This window comes from Sebastes umbrosus, chromosome 4 (assembly GCF_015220745.1).
Source record: "Sebastes umbrosus isolate fSebUmb1 chromosome 4, fSebUmb1.pri, whole genome shotgun sequence".
Lineage (NCBI taxonomy): Eukaryota > Metazoa > Chordata > Actinopteri > Perciformes > Sebastidae > Sebastes > Sebastes umbrosus.
In genome coordinates, this window is record NC_051272.1 from 5,590,161 (window position 1) to 5,604,867 (window position 14,707).

Sequence of the window (14,707 nt, forward strand, 5' to 3'; positions counted from 1 at the left end):
TTCAATATATTGCGATACCTTAAGCAAGGAAATATATTACTATTTTATTTTTTCTAATTTTAGAAAATAGGTCAGAGTATAAAGAACATACAAGCAATAAACCATTTCAGAATAGGCAAAAATAGCACATTTATACCGCATGCAAAACAACTGCATGGTTTTGCACCGAACTGCATGTGATTATCATAAAGTGGGCATGTCCGTGAAGGGGAGACTCGTGTGTACCCATAGGACACATTTTCATTCACATATCTGGAGGTCAGAGGAATATATTTAATGATTGTCTCTAGATTTATAGACTAAACAAAATGTACAACTTAAGACTTAACTGAGGGCAACAAAAACTGTATGACCTTGAAACATAAGACTGAAACATACAAGACAAACACACACATTCACACACCTCTGAGGAGGCCGGGCGGAAGCCGAAGCCCATAGGTACGTTCTCCTCATCCTCACAACCTTTGACTCCTGGACTGAAGTGAAGCTCGACATGGAAACGCTCCTCTGAGGACGGGTCCTGCTCGCGACACAGATGTAAAAGACACAAAAAAAAAAATGTATGCATAAAACTGCAGAGGTAATGCTGACAGAATATAAATGAGAAAGATACTTTTATTTTGCAGCTCTCTGCGAGCTGACCTTGTTGTTGTCTTCGTACAGCATAATGACTATCTGTGTCATGTAGTTGAGCTCAGTCACAGCACTCAGGTAGTCCATGGCCTGTTTCCACTGCTGGTCCTTCTCATCCTGGTATAAAAACATACAGACTGTTAACACATGTAAACGACACCTCAGACATAAATACACAAACAAACAACCGTTATAAAACACACACCTGACACCTGATTGTATGCAAAATCATAAAACCACCACAAAACAGAGGGCGTTATGTTTGAGACATTGGCCTGTATTTACCAATAATGAGCTAATAATGTCTGAATTTCTAATGATGTACAACAGAAGATATTAATAACAAGGGTTAGGCAATGTAGCTATATCAATATCATATGATTTATTTTTTTCCTATAATATGGGGAATGTGTGTATACATTACATAAAACAAAACTCTCACAGAAAAGAAAAAAACATCAATACAGTAATCAACATCCTCATGCGCGAATGCAGGCAAGTGACCATCACCTGCCGAGGCCATATTCACCTGAAAGTTCACCAAAGCTGAAATCCACACAAATCTGAAGACGCGAATTTGCTTCGCGACCGGAAGCTAATGATTTTTTTGCCCCTTTGCTTTGAATTGAAGTGAACGGGAGGCGAATGTTAATTTCCCGCATATGTGGCCGTGCCTTTATAGACCATTTCAACGGAACTACATTGCTAGGCAACCGCTTAGGTCTGTGTTTACTTCCTGTCAGTTGATGTCATTCACCTACCCTGCAACAGGAAATAAACTGGAACACATTTGGAACGTTTTAAAACTGTGAACTGGTCTATTCTGGCAAATTATCATCAGCAGACACAGAAAGATTAAACACCATAAAAGAGATAATAAGATCAGACGTACATCCAGCAGTCCTCCGTAGCGGAAGACGCTGAGCAGCGAGTGGACGTGGCTCTCGCTGGTGAAGTAGAGGCGAGTGCGGACATGACGGCCAGGAGACATCACGCCACGAGAATACCTGAACACCAGGGGACAAGAAATAACACAAAGCTCATCAGACGACACAGCACCAGTGACCTCAAACATACACAAACACACACTGTATATATATAGATATATGTGCTTTGCCTATATACATGTAAACATGTTTGTGTGCGCTTCAGCAGTGGCGTGTACTCTCACAGAGGGTGCAGCTTGTTGACAGCCTCATCCTCGTGGGTCCTCTGCAGGTCCAGCTGGATTTTCTTCATCAGAGGAACACAGTAAGCCTGAGCGATGTCCAGTTTCTCTGCTTTGCTGATGCCGTACTCCTGATATGATATGAAAGAGAAAAATAAGCCATTTAAACACTTTCATCCATTTCTTTTTAATCTCCTTATTCATGGTCATGAGGACGGGGAGTCTTATCTCAGCATATTTTTGGGGGAGAAGGGAAAACTTGCTGGACATCACAGGGTGAACACAGATAATAAATGACATTCATGCAGAATTAGTTTGCTTTTTTCCCCTTTGGCTCAGAGAGTGTTTCACTGTTGCTGCTGTATTTTATGGCATACTTTATAGCGTATTTTTATTTTTGTCTGCTGAGCCACACAACCTTTTTTTGGTGCAACATTTTAATCTTCCCACAGGGATCAATAAAGTTTGATTTTATGTTCAAAGGGAGAAATGGTTGGTTTCATGACCACCACTTAGTGCAATAAATGTGCAAACTGCCTGCTGATACAAGTCTCTAATGTGACCCATTTGTTAACATTCCTCGACTCCTCCAGATGATTTGAATATATAATTTAACTCTCTACATTTTCCTCTCTGGAACACAACTCTTACAGTAAATTCAATATTACAAAATACTTCAGTATTAATGCAAAATGCATGCATGCATAGTTAAAGCATGCCAGAATCTGAAATGTGCTACTAAGCTAAAATGGCGCCTGTAACCTGTGGTATGACTATGTCAGCCAGGGCGCGGGACAGTCTGAACAGCTCCAGCGTGTCCTCCAGTGCGAGCGAGGAGTTGTGCTGCGTGTCGTATTTGATGCAGTCGTAGATGTCCGGGATCTTGCTGATGTCGTAGCGGCCGTTCTTCATGCGAAAGTCTCTCTCCAGTTTGGACCAGCGCTGCAGCATCAGCTCCAACGTCTCGCTGTGGTACAGCTGAAGGTCTGAGGATAAGCACAGAATGACTAATCTTAACTATGCTGTCCCTGAAAAAACACTTTTCAGGAATCAGACAGAAACAGAAAAAAGTTCAAATTAGGACTGTAAGATCAGGACTGAAGTTAACGTCGTAATAATGTGTTAACACAAATTTGTTTTAACGCCACTAATTTCTGTAACGCATTAACGCAACTTGCGATTTCAGAGGTTGTAGCGGGCTTTTAAATGAAGAGTGAAGATACCGGTATTATATGAAACTAGAAAACCTAAGGAATCCATTGGTACCAACAGTTTTTCCTCGCCAAAATTTAGCGTAAGTTTGGAGCGTTATTTAGCCTCCTACCCTTGACACGGTTGGTATAAATTCCTTAGGTTTTCTAGTTTCATATGATACCAGTATCTTCACTCTTCATTTAAAAGCCCGCTACAACCTAAAAACTGCATGTCGCGTTAATGCGTTGAAGAAATTAGTGGCGTTAAAATGGATTTGCATTACCGCGTTATTATCAAGTTAACTTTGACAACCCTAATAAATATTTACATACATTTGCATAAAGCAGCATATTTGTCCACTCCCATGTTGATAATAGTGTGAAATACTTGACAAATCTCCCGTTAAGGTACATTTGACTGACAGCCCTATTTAAAATGTGTCCATGTAGTGACATGTCAGACAAAAGTCTGTAGACTAAATTAAATATCACAGCTTTAACAGAGTAAAATATTCCTTCTCCAAATGCAGCTGAATAGTTTTTCTTCTGTAAACAGGTACGGCAGAGTTCACACACTACCTGCAGACTTGGGGTCCTCCAGTCTCTTGCGGATCTGTGAATTGAGTCTCTGGATGAGGGCGTACACCTTGTCGCAGGTTTTGACTGGATCCTGTATGATCTTCATTGAGTTCACCAGGGATGGGCTGCCAGTTGGTGCCAACTGGGACACAGTTGAAAGGGAAGGAAATAGATAACATGTTCTACATAACATCACATCACTGAATGTAGTCAGGAAGGAGTTGAATAACTTATACATGCATGAGAAAGTTACAACAGGAGGGAGTGTTGCATAACCACATTTTCACAATTCTTTGAAAAAGACTTGAGAAACACATCCAACTGTTTAAACTGAACATGTGGAAGCTTACTGGCAAACATTGCACCAGCCACCTTATCACATCAAGCCATTCTTCTCGGATTTGCCACGCACCTTCTGATAGTCGTCCGGTGTAAACTCCTGGCCCCTCTGCATGATTTCATGCAGCCTGGCCTTCACCTTCTGTTGGCAGTCGGTCAGAGAGTCGCTGTCGCTGTCCAGCAGTCCGTTCATGTTGGCACTCTTCACCATCTGAACCAGGATCGGAGTCAACTCCCCTTCTAGAGCCAGCAGACCCTGCAGAGAAACCAGACAACTTGAACCGAATCAGTGTAACATTTCTACCTAATCCACATCCTGTTAAGAGAAATACATACAGTACGTGAGTCAAGAGGAAACGTGATATGTTTAAGCTAAAGTCGAGCTGTATCAGGGTTCTTCCTCATTTTTTCCCTCAGAGAACTTTTAACTTTTTAAAGCACCTTAATTTCTCTTATTGTGGATCTGCAGCTTCTTCAAATGTGAAGTCTTCTTCAAGGTATTTATTTACAGACAAAAGCCTGTTTTCATTTTGTCAAATTAAAGCTGAAATAGCCGAGATTGGAGCAAATATGATTAGAAAAAGTTATTTTTATAAAAAGGTCACTATATCGTGACTACTACATGAAACAGGTAACCTGAAAAAAATCATGTTCCTCTGTGTCCTCCGGTGCTCCTAACGGCATCCACATACCGGAGGAAAACAACCAGTCTGACCTGATCTGAGGTCTGCTGTCCATCTGCCGTCTATGACAGCTGGCTGTCAATCACTCGCAAACTCCGACCAAACGGTCAAACTAGGCAGCCAAAACCTTTCAGAAGTTCTCACCAAAGTTTTTATGTAACATCCGTTACACATACAATATACTGTATATTCTGTAGTTTAGTCTTTTAGGTACTGGGGCAGTTACCTTCGCGAATGCAGCAGCGGTCATCTGCACCCTGCCTTCGTCAGAGGCGTAGATCTTCAGGTCATGGCGGTAAGTGCTGTGCAGGCGCAGGAGGCCACAGCCTGGGAACCCGGCATAGTCACCTGGAAGATTGTACACAGAGTGGGGAATCATAGTTAACTGGCCTGATTACAGCATCGAGGTAAAAATACTTTTCTCAATTTAGAAACGGCTGGGTCGGGGAGGCAGTTGAAAGAAAAGAGAAAAAAATATAACAGTGTGTTGATTGTACCCAAAAGTACCAAGGATTTCCATTAAAAATAGGCTCACACACAGGCGACACACAGCACCTGTGCAGGTGCAACATCACTTTCAGTTCAAATGTCCTCGAAAATGCTTTGTAAGCTTTTGACATGGCTCATTTCACTTAAATGGTGTGGCTTAAGCTATTATAAAATGAAGTGAAAGTGAAGTGAACAGATGTTGAATAAACCCCAAACATTACTGAAGACGGCTCCTCCGGAGAAGAGATCAAATACTTTAGATTACCTACTTGAAGAGAGACAATTTTAACATGCTAAATATACTGAAATGAATGTATCTGTAGGAGGTGGATGCATACCAACGCTACAGATCAAATCACACTGATGCTTCATGCATTTTTCTTTAGTGTCCAGCCATATCATCAGCCTGATGTTATTTTAATGACTTCCTTGAGTTATCAGGCTTCATTTGACAAGAAACATATGGACGTGTTGCCCCTGTTCTAGGCTCTAACCGAGGCTAAAGTAGACTGGCTTTCATCAAACAAAAAACCGACATCCCAAGAACTCATGAAAAAAAAAAAATGCAGTAGGATTAGTGTGAGATGATCCGCGTTAACAGCAGTCACTTTAGCTGCCTGTGTATGTATGTGAGGCCAAAACAACATTCACTGCTGTGGATCACCTCAGGAACACATCAACCACGATACAAACAATGCACAGCAATCTCAATGAAGGACAAACAGGACTAGTCGCCAGGTGAACAGAAAACAAAATCATGATGAGATGAGGAGGAGAGATCAGCAGCACGTTAGTAGACGGAGCGACAAACGCGCAGAATGAGGAAAGGCGTGGAAGAGCGGTGACGTCCGGGAAACCTCTCTCTTACCAAAGTCAATAGGGGACTCACAGCCAAAGTTCCGGCGGTTACCGGCTAGTAGTTTACACAGAGCGTCAACAGGTAAGAAGAGAAGAGCAGAGTTAATAGACACAACTTGTGGTGGAGAAAAAAAGTATGAAAACAGTGGCTGGGATGAGAGAATAGTCTTCTTTTTATTAAAAAGAAGCAACAGACTATTGCGACTACTTGTAGTTCTACTTCAGGTTGGTTTTCTGTGCAGTTTGGGTTCGGGAGGTTGTGTTGCATGCACTATGAAACAAAAAGCACTAAAGGTATAGTTCAGGTGTTTTGAAGTGGGGTTGTAGGAGGTGCTTATCCATAGTCAGTGTATTCCCTACAGTAGATGGCGGTTGGTGCGCCCCCAGTTTGGAGAAACGGACAGGAGTTACCACACGGAACCACAGCATATGCACTGCTGTGGACGGGGACGGCAGCAAAACATATTTTAGTCACCTAAAAGAAAGGCCCACCTAAAAAATCAATATCAGTTTAAGTGTACGTTGTATTTAGAATATTATCAACGCTTTATCTTGCCGTCAGACGGCCCTTTCCAACGGGGAACTGAAGCCGTTGTATCCATCTATGATCTCGCCAAAGCCACCAGACTCCATTGAAAAAACCTGTAATTTTACCTTGCAGAACGCAGGGGATCCTGGTGCCAGTTTGTTTGTGCTATTATTGTGTGGCTTTGGTGAATCTGAACTAACCAACGTCACACAATAACACAAACAAACCAATCAAAAGCAGCAGTAGATCAGCAACTCCCACGATTTGCGAGGGAAAATTACTGTTTTTTTCCAATAGAGTCTGGTTTGGCTGGAGCATAGATAACTACTTCAGTTCCCCGTTGGAAACATAGACTGAATAGCCGTCTCACGGCAAGGTAAACTGGCGAAAATATTCTAAATATAGCATACACTTAAACCGTGCGGTAATTCTTGTCTGCATCTCCAAACTGGTAGGTGATACACTGACTATGGATAAGTACCTCATACAACCCCACTTCATATCACCTGGACTACCCCTTTAAGAAGGAAGGCCTGAAAAAGGGTAATCTATGAATGACACAGAGGTGTTGCTCAGTTAAAAGCTTTGCAAAGAGAGAGAAAACCTTTATGTAACAGGCCGGTTTGTCCGCTTGCTCATTGTATTTCACTCTGGTTAAGAGGGGTCAGGGTTGCGGGTGCTGTGGGTAATCTTTTCAAGCATTAAAGCGTAACTCCACTCTTCATTTTGCATGGAAGAAAAGCATTGGTGCATTTTCTGTCTCATGCACTACACCCAACATCACAGTTGGGTGTAGTCAGGTGTGTTCAGCTGGTTGTGGACAGCACCGCTAGATGGCAGCGCGTGTAGTATTTTGAGCCTGAGTATACTGTTACTCTTTTAAAGTTACTACAAAGAACTTTCATTTAGTGTTGATTTTGACGGCCCCTGTGGACAAAAGCAGTGGCACTACCACATTGTGTCGTAAAGATCTGCAACTGCCAGACTCCCTTTAGAAAACCTCATTTTACTGCAGCAAGGTCTGACGTCTGACATGCTGCTCCACTCAATCCTGGTTCTAGTTCTCCTGTGCCTCCCTTCCTTCAAGCGGGCCCAACAATACGGCCTCCAGCGGCGTGGTGTTAGCTCCCAGGAAGTGGGCAGTGAGCTACAGGTCCTGCTGCCACAAACGGACCCCGCGCAGCAGAACTTCCCGCCAAAGTCGATGTACAGGTCTTCCTGGACCACGTGAAAGATCCTCCCTAGTCCCGACCACTGCGCCAGGCTCTCCGCCTCCTGCCTGAGGTCTGACTGCAGGTCAAAGTAGGCAGCGAAGGACGCTAGGGGACGTGCTACTCCACTCAACTGGCTGACGTAGCCTATCGTGGAATGCACCGGATTGGTCCCTAATTCTCTGATCGCCGTTTCAAATGGGAAACAACACGGCGGCCTGCTCATGAACTTTCTGTAATTCTGTCTAAACAATCCACCAAACAATCGAATGAAAACATTTGAGGCGAGAAATAGGCGATGGAGTCTGAGGTGAAGGAGTTTCTGGTGAACATGCATGCCGTAAACCGGTTCGTCTGATGTCGCAGGGAATCGGACTCGATGACATATAGGGAGGCATATCAGGATTACATTGAGACGGTTTCATAACCAGTTAAAAGTTTGTTGTAGTAACTTTAAATATCATTATCTAATGATACCTCAACATAAATACCGTAAAAAATAGTTAGCAGTATTGTTGGTGAACTTCTGTTCATGTCCTTCGGTTGCTGATATAAAGACACGCTCAATCTCCGTCGCTTTAACTCTAAAAAGCAGCAACCTTTGCACCAGAATGTTGAAGCCAATGTGGAAGTGGTTGACGATACAAACTTATCTCAAGGTCCACTTACTCGCTTGCTGTGGTGCTTTTGACCATAGCACACTGCATTCATCAGCTGTAGATATATAATAACTGTAGATTATTAGAGAACTTGTGTTAAGACTGTTTTGTCAACTCACCAAGGTCAAGAATGAACTGCCGAGCTCAAATGTAGGAGTGTATTTAGATGCAGTTTTTCCACTGCAAATTAAGTGTCTACAGTCTGTGCTATAAAGTGTTTTTTTTCCCCCCAGTTAGACTTCACTTGTTACACCACCTGCTGTAGTGACAAACTATCATAAAATCCATCATGGAGGCACAAAATATAAAATTAATTACATTTAGTTGACGTGGTAATGATTTGACAATGTGTGTGGCAGCTTTATTGACTATAACTAAAAATAAATGTTATATTTTGACCTGAGAGCTTTTTTAATGTATAAGTCTATTCTATTATTGTGTATGAGTTTAAGTGAAGGCAAGGCCTGAAATTCTGGCTTGGTGACTCTATAATAACCTCCACCTTTGATCTCCTCTGACACGCTGTATGTCAGCTATGCAGTGTTGACGTTGTATACGGTGGTGGGGCTTTGAGCGGCTGAAAAGAAGAGCTTGAAATAGACTTTATGAGCAAAGGTACACGAGGGAGGACAGACTGGGCTGTGGGATTATCATGTGCCCTCTTGACTGTGTTATAAAGAAATGACCTCTGATAATGTTTGTGCATTTGTGAATGTCAATGTGAGTTTTTGCTTATAGGCGCGTGTGTGTGTGTGTGTGTGTGTGTTTGTGTGTCTGTAGGTATGTGTTTGCTTCCTTGAGGGCATGTGTGTCCAACTGAAATTCTTCTCATGAAAGTTTGAGAGGTGAATTTCACATGGGGAATATCTGAAAATTGGATGAATTTGGATCATCTTAGGAAACCAGGAAATTCATGGGAATTTTATAAATAGTTCACATGAAAAGAAAACACCAGAATGTCTTTAATGTTTTTGCATTGAATGGCAGTTTTATGCCATTTTTTTTCCAGAAATGTTTCCTCTGAGATAAAATTAAATTAGGGCTGTCCCCTCTTAGTCAACTAAGACCAAAACAACCCAGTCAATAGTTGTTTTTTATGCTTTTTCATGCTGAATGACTTACTTCCAAGAAACTTATGAGCACATCTCTGGTAAACACAAGATTTAAAGTGATGCCTTTTGTGTGATTCTTTGTTGAGAAACTCAGTTTTACAAATCTGTCGATTAAATCAACTAACAAAATCGAGTGTTGGTCGACTACGATTTTCTTTGGTCTAGGACAGCCCTAAATTGAGCAAAAAAAAAAAGGCTAACATACTACACCATGGAAGAACTTAATTTACATCAGAGCCAAAGTAGAGGGATCCCTCATAAAACATCTATTAGCTAGTGTGAGTGTAAGTCCAGTGGGTACCTTGACCTCCAGGGTACATGCAGCGAAAGGCCCGGCCCAGCTCCTCCGCCTGAACCCGGCCTGCAGGCGTCAGCTCGCCGCCCCACTTCAACACCAGCAGCAGAGATGGACCGTCCTTCTTAGAGTCTGAAAAACAGCAGCGTATTGATATTCATATCAGTAATCACTGTGCAAAAATATTTTACACAACTTCAAAATGTCAGAATTTTTAATGTCCAGGGTGTTTTTTATTTTTTCAGGGAAGGTTATTGGTACCCTTGCAGAACTAACGGGGGTACAATTACCAACGACCCTGCTGTACATCTTCTAAAGGATGATTCTCGCCGTTCCCTTACGGACAAAACGCACAAAGTCTTCCCCGGCTGCATCAATAGTTTGACTTCCTCTTTCTTTCTCCATCTTTTCACAATTACAAATTACTTTCCAAAATCAAAATATTACTCATAGAAGTAATTTATTTTTACCAAAATATGAATTTGAAAAGAAGAATGAATTTGAATTTATTTGCAGTAGTCCTTTATTTTATAATGAGATTAGTATCATCTGTTTCCATGTTACCTGTTCAAAACAGCACACAATATACACACTCACAGTTCAAAAAGAGCTACCGTAAATATAAACACTATAAACTACTTGTGTGTGTGTTTGTACCTTCTTCTTCGCTCGAGGCTTTAGGTTGGCCGTTACGCAGGTAGGTCAGCTGGACTTTCCTGTTGATACCCGAGAAATGACCGTACCTGGTGAGACACACAAACAACACACAAAGCAGACACAACACATTTTGATAAGCACAGAGACAGACGGACAGTAAACACACACAGATACACAGAAAGAATTTATTCCATTTCAAAAAGAACATTTTGTTTAAATATTTAACAGCACACATCTGACTTCTATTCCAACAAAAGCTTAAAGAGAGGACAGAACAAGGCAACAACTTTTTCAAATATGACACACGGATCATCCACACAACCAAGTACCAGTATCATCAACGGTTTGATGATAATTCAGTCACTCAGCAGGTACTTTGGATCAGCTAAAAACCAGTAGCTCCAATGGACCTCCAAGTTTAATTTCAGTGTCTAATTGAATACATATGACAACATATTAGGGCCATTGTAGGTAAAATAAATAAATAATTAAATTACAGAGCCGGGTGAGGTCTGTAATATTTCAAGAAAATGTTATAAGAGGTAGCCCACAGCTTTTCTATAGGATATGGGATCCATGGATCACTTATATAGAATCTTCTTAACCTAACCTTTCTATGGTATTTACTTAATTATTAATTATTATTTTCTGTGTGCTGTTTTTTTTTTCTACATATATTTAATTAATTTATTAATTTAAGGTTTCTATCTTACTACCATGAATTATATTATTGTAGTACTTATTACTTTTAATTTTAACTAAATAATTAAATAATTTAAAAATATTTTTATGTTATTTTTTTCTGTAACTTTACCTCTAGGGGTGGGAAGAAGGCTGGACCCGTCTCTGTGTGGGAGCGGGAAGCGATGTGTATGTATGTATATGTATGTATGTACATATTAAATGTTAAATGTAAGATGACATTTTTTTGTATTATGGCACGGGTGTTATGTTATGTTATGTTTGGAAAAAAGGAATAAAAATAATTTTCAAAAAAAACAACTCAGATATTCTGAGATAACAAAAAGTGACAAATTTACAGTTTTTTTTTTTTTTTTTGGCCAAGTAACCATATTGCATCACTTTGCAAGGTAAGATCAACCTCATCACACAACAGACGCCACCGTTAAACACTGCAGTAACGTGAGCCGCCGAGAGCAAAATATATAAATTACAGTAGTATTTATTTATGTTCATAAAAGAACACAGAATAATATCAGAGAATATCAGAGTTTTTTTCTCATAAAGTTACGACGGAAATTCTGCCCCGGCTCTGTAATTTTTCTTTTTCTTTTTTTTACCTACAATGGCTCCAATACGCCAAGGCGAATAAAACAAATAGAAAGTGTAAGAATGTGTGTGTGACTGCTTTTAAAAACGATGCAAGGTGAAAATGCCAATTTTAAATCATGTTATTATTCTTAAAAAAAAAAAAAAATCCCACGCAGATACATATCAGGAGCCTCCACTATGCTTTAGTAAGAATTTAGCACATCCTGCAGACTAATGACCGCATGGTGTTCTCTAATAGGTCAGGCAGCTGAGCGGACGCCTCAAAAAGCCGCATGATGATGGAGCCTGAACCAGGATAAATAACTCTGGCATGAAGCCAGAGAATCTGAACAGCTGTCAAAGACTCACACTTAAAAGAAACATCATCACTGTGGTGGAGCAATGCTTGGGTGGTTGTTTACATCTACTGGAGAATCAAATGGGTGGGGCTTACTGCATCACTGCACTACAAACACACACACACACACAATCGTTCTGTCTCACACACACACACATTATTAGTCAGGGAGGCCCTAATTACTCGACAGTAATTAACTTCAGTTAGGAATGAATAGTTCAGCTCAAAAGGAAATGGCTTTCGATATTTTATGAGACGTATGCTTTTATACAGAGTTGTATGTTGTAAGACCTTCTAACAGCTATAATCAATATTTATATATTAATATATAACAGTACTACTAGTTCTGCATGATTTTGAGAAAATATCTAATTGTGATATGATTTGCGATGTTAGAGGGAATGACATTTTTTTACATCATTATTCTCATTTTCATTGAAAAACATAAAAAACATTATGTTGTGGTTTTTGCAGGGATCTGTAACAAACAAAGATGTTTTCTTAAAGCTGAAGTAGGCGAGATTGGAGCAAATATGATTACAAAAAGTTATTTTTATAAAACGGTTGCTATATCCTGACAGTAGTACATGAAACAGGTTACCTGAAAAAACAGCAGACTGTGTTGTAATCCCTGCCTTCTCATGAAATTAGAACTTTTTTATTATACATTTTCAATATTGTTTTCTACTGCCATTTTGAACTGTGCATTTCTTTTTTTAAATTGTTTTTCTTTTGTTTTGAAATAATCTACGACTTCCTGATAATTGGTTTGTCGCGGGGTTCTACTTCAAAACTCCTTAAGACATTAAAACACTCATTCCAGTCTCTACGGAGAAGTCACTGAAATGAGTGTAAATGCTGACAGGAGGAAGGAGGAAGGAAGACATTTGGAGAATTAGAGTCCAGTTGATATGTGGTGAGAACGGCATGCACGCAAAGTAGCACAGCACACACTCACACGCAGAAACACAGTGAAATCATCGAGGACATTTGACTGTGTATGCGTCTAGTGTTAAGGACTAAAAATGAATGGATGTTAATGGAAATGATACACTCAGTGCACAAAACATTAGGAATACCTTCCAAATATTTACTTCAATTTCTAATCTTGCACAAGCTGCGTCTAAACTACCTTTTTTACCCCGTTTATACCCATTCATTTAAGATTTGAAAGGGTGAAATCAGTTTTTCAAAAAGCACAGATTTCCCCTCAGTCTGTGTCAGAGAGAGAACAGGTATTCCTAATATTTTGTACGCAGAGGCTACGTAGACTAAAGAAAAGGAGGGTGGTAAAACCTCATCCTTTAAAGTGAGAAGGGAGAGGGTGCGTACTGAGTGTCATTCAAGCTGGATTCCCTTTTGGAGAGAAAGAAGGAGGGATGGGTGGGTGGGTGGGTGGGCAGGAGGAAAGAGAGACAGAGGAGGGAAGAAAAGAGAAAGCAAAGAGTTAGAGACTCGAGAGAGAGGGAGAGAATCAAGGTCAACATGTGTTTGTGAGTACGAGAAAAGATGACTGAACCCTGGTGGAGTGCTTGAGGATGAAGCTAGTTTTTGCGTCGTGAATCGCAGATGAGTTACAGTACGGTGACTGCTGATGAAAGATGCTGATCACAGGAAACAGGACGACTGATGTTGTGTTGTTTGTTTGTTTGTTTATGTGTTTGTTTGATGCGAGACGTCACTCACATCTCCAGGACAGTCTTGAGTTGCTCCAGTTTAGATTTCTTCTCCTCGATCTCACAGTCGTTGTGCTGGACCAGTTCAACCAGCAGCAGGCGGGCGATATCCAGCACTTCCTGGAAACACAGAAGGCCGTTATTCTTAACCCTAAGAGACCCCCATACACCCGTTTTTGTCTTCTTTTTTTATTTAAAGGGGGGTACTTTAGGGGGTCTTTAAGGGGAGATAGCAGGTCAACATTAGATGTCACATAGCAGTGGTGTACATCATCTGGAAGCTGGAACCTGAAGATTAATTTGAGATGCAGCTCAGCACTGTGTGTCAAGTTGTTCTAGTCATATATCAGAAATGAACATGAATTAATTACTTAATTAAAAATAATTGTGAAAGTGTATAAGGGCTTAGCTTGATGATAGAAGTATGTATGATGGTCATTCCCATGCTCTATCAAGTCTCATAAGTTTTTGCAGCAATGTTTGGGTTGATCCCATTTGTTACACAGATTTGGTGCTGAATTTAACCATTTTTATCACTCCAGAATTGATTAAAAATGATCAATAATCCCTCCAAAAAAACAAATTAAGACACTAAGACCTTGAAGAACACAATAGAAAAAGCCATGCTGTGATTTGGTATCAAAAAGAGAATCAAGAATTGCATTTTTTTCGGCAATTGGATGGCGAGCACTGCTGTTCTGGAAACTGCTAAAAAAAAAAATGTTTTGTCAATATAACAAATTTTACTTCACAGACTAAAACACAAACTGGAACCACAGCAAACACCCTGACTGAGTGAGTATCACGTCAAAGACAAGACTGACGGCTTCAAAAATGTTTTATAAAAAGATAACACAGTGACAAGATGAATGCAGTGTGTGTGTGTGTGTGTGTGTGTGTGTGTGCGTGTGTGTGTGCGTGTGTGTGTGTGTGCGTGTGTGTGTGTGCGTGTGTGTGTGTGTGAGAGTGGCTTTAAATATTTAGACAACAAAACAA

At 40.4% G+C, this 14,707-nt stretch overlaps 1 protein-coding gene across 9 annotated transcripts in view; it reads right to left on the minus strand.

Moving 5' to 3' along the window:
• Positions 1 to 14,707, minus strand: part of ppip5k1b (diphosphoinositol pentakisphosphate kinase 1b) — a 59,779-nt gene that overhangs the window by 25,675 nt on the left and 19,397 nt on the right. For 4 of the 9 annotated variants that reach the window (XR_005206586.1, XM_037767170.1, XM_037767167.1 and 1 more), the window contains exons 13-25: positions 13,722 to 13,831; positions 13,368 to 13,391; positions 10,406 to 10,491; positions 9,755 to 9,880; positions 5,953 to 5,997; positions 4,822 to 4,943; positions 3,986 to 4,168; positions 3,574 to 3,715; positions 2,564 to 2,787; positions 1,805 to 1,932; positions 1,526 to 1,640; positions 643 to 750; positions 404 to 520 (exon numbers count right to left, since the gene is read on the minus strand). Coding sequence is in view for 8 of the 9 variants with exons in the window: in XM_037767170.1 (XP_037623098.1) it covers positions 404 to 520; positions 643 to 750; positions 1,526 to 1,640; positions 1,805 to 1,932; positions 2,564 to 2,787; positions 3,574 to 3,715; positions 3,986 to 4,168; positions 4,822 to 4,943; positions 5,953 to 5,997; positions 9,755 to 9,880; positions 10,406 to 10,491; positions 13,368 to 13,391; positions 13,722 to 13,831 (1,530 nt within the window). In the remaining variant the exon portion in view is untranslated. The remainder of the gene's footprint in view (positions 1 to 403; positions 521 to 642; positions 751 to 1,525; positions 1,641 to 1,804; positions 1,933 to 2,563; positions 2,788 to 3,573; positions 3,716 to 3,985; positions 4,169 to 4,821; positions 4,944 to 5,952; positions 5,998 to 9,754; positions 9,881 to 10,405; positions 10,492 to 13,367; positions 13,392 to 13,721; positions 13,832 to 14,707) is intronic. The other 5 variants (XM_037767171.1, XM_037767169.1, XM_037767173.1 and 2 more) reach the window with 2 other exon arrangements.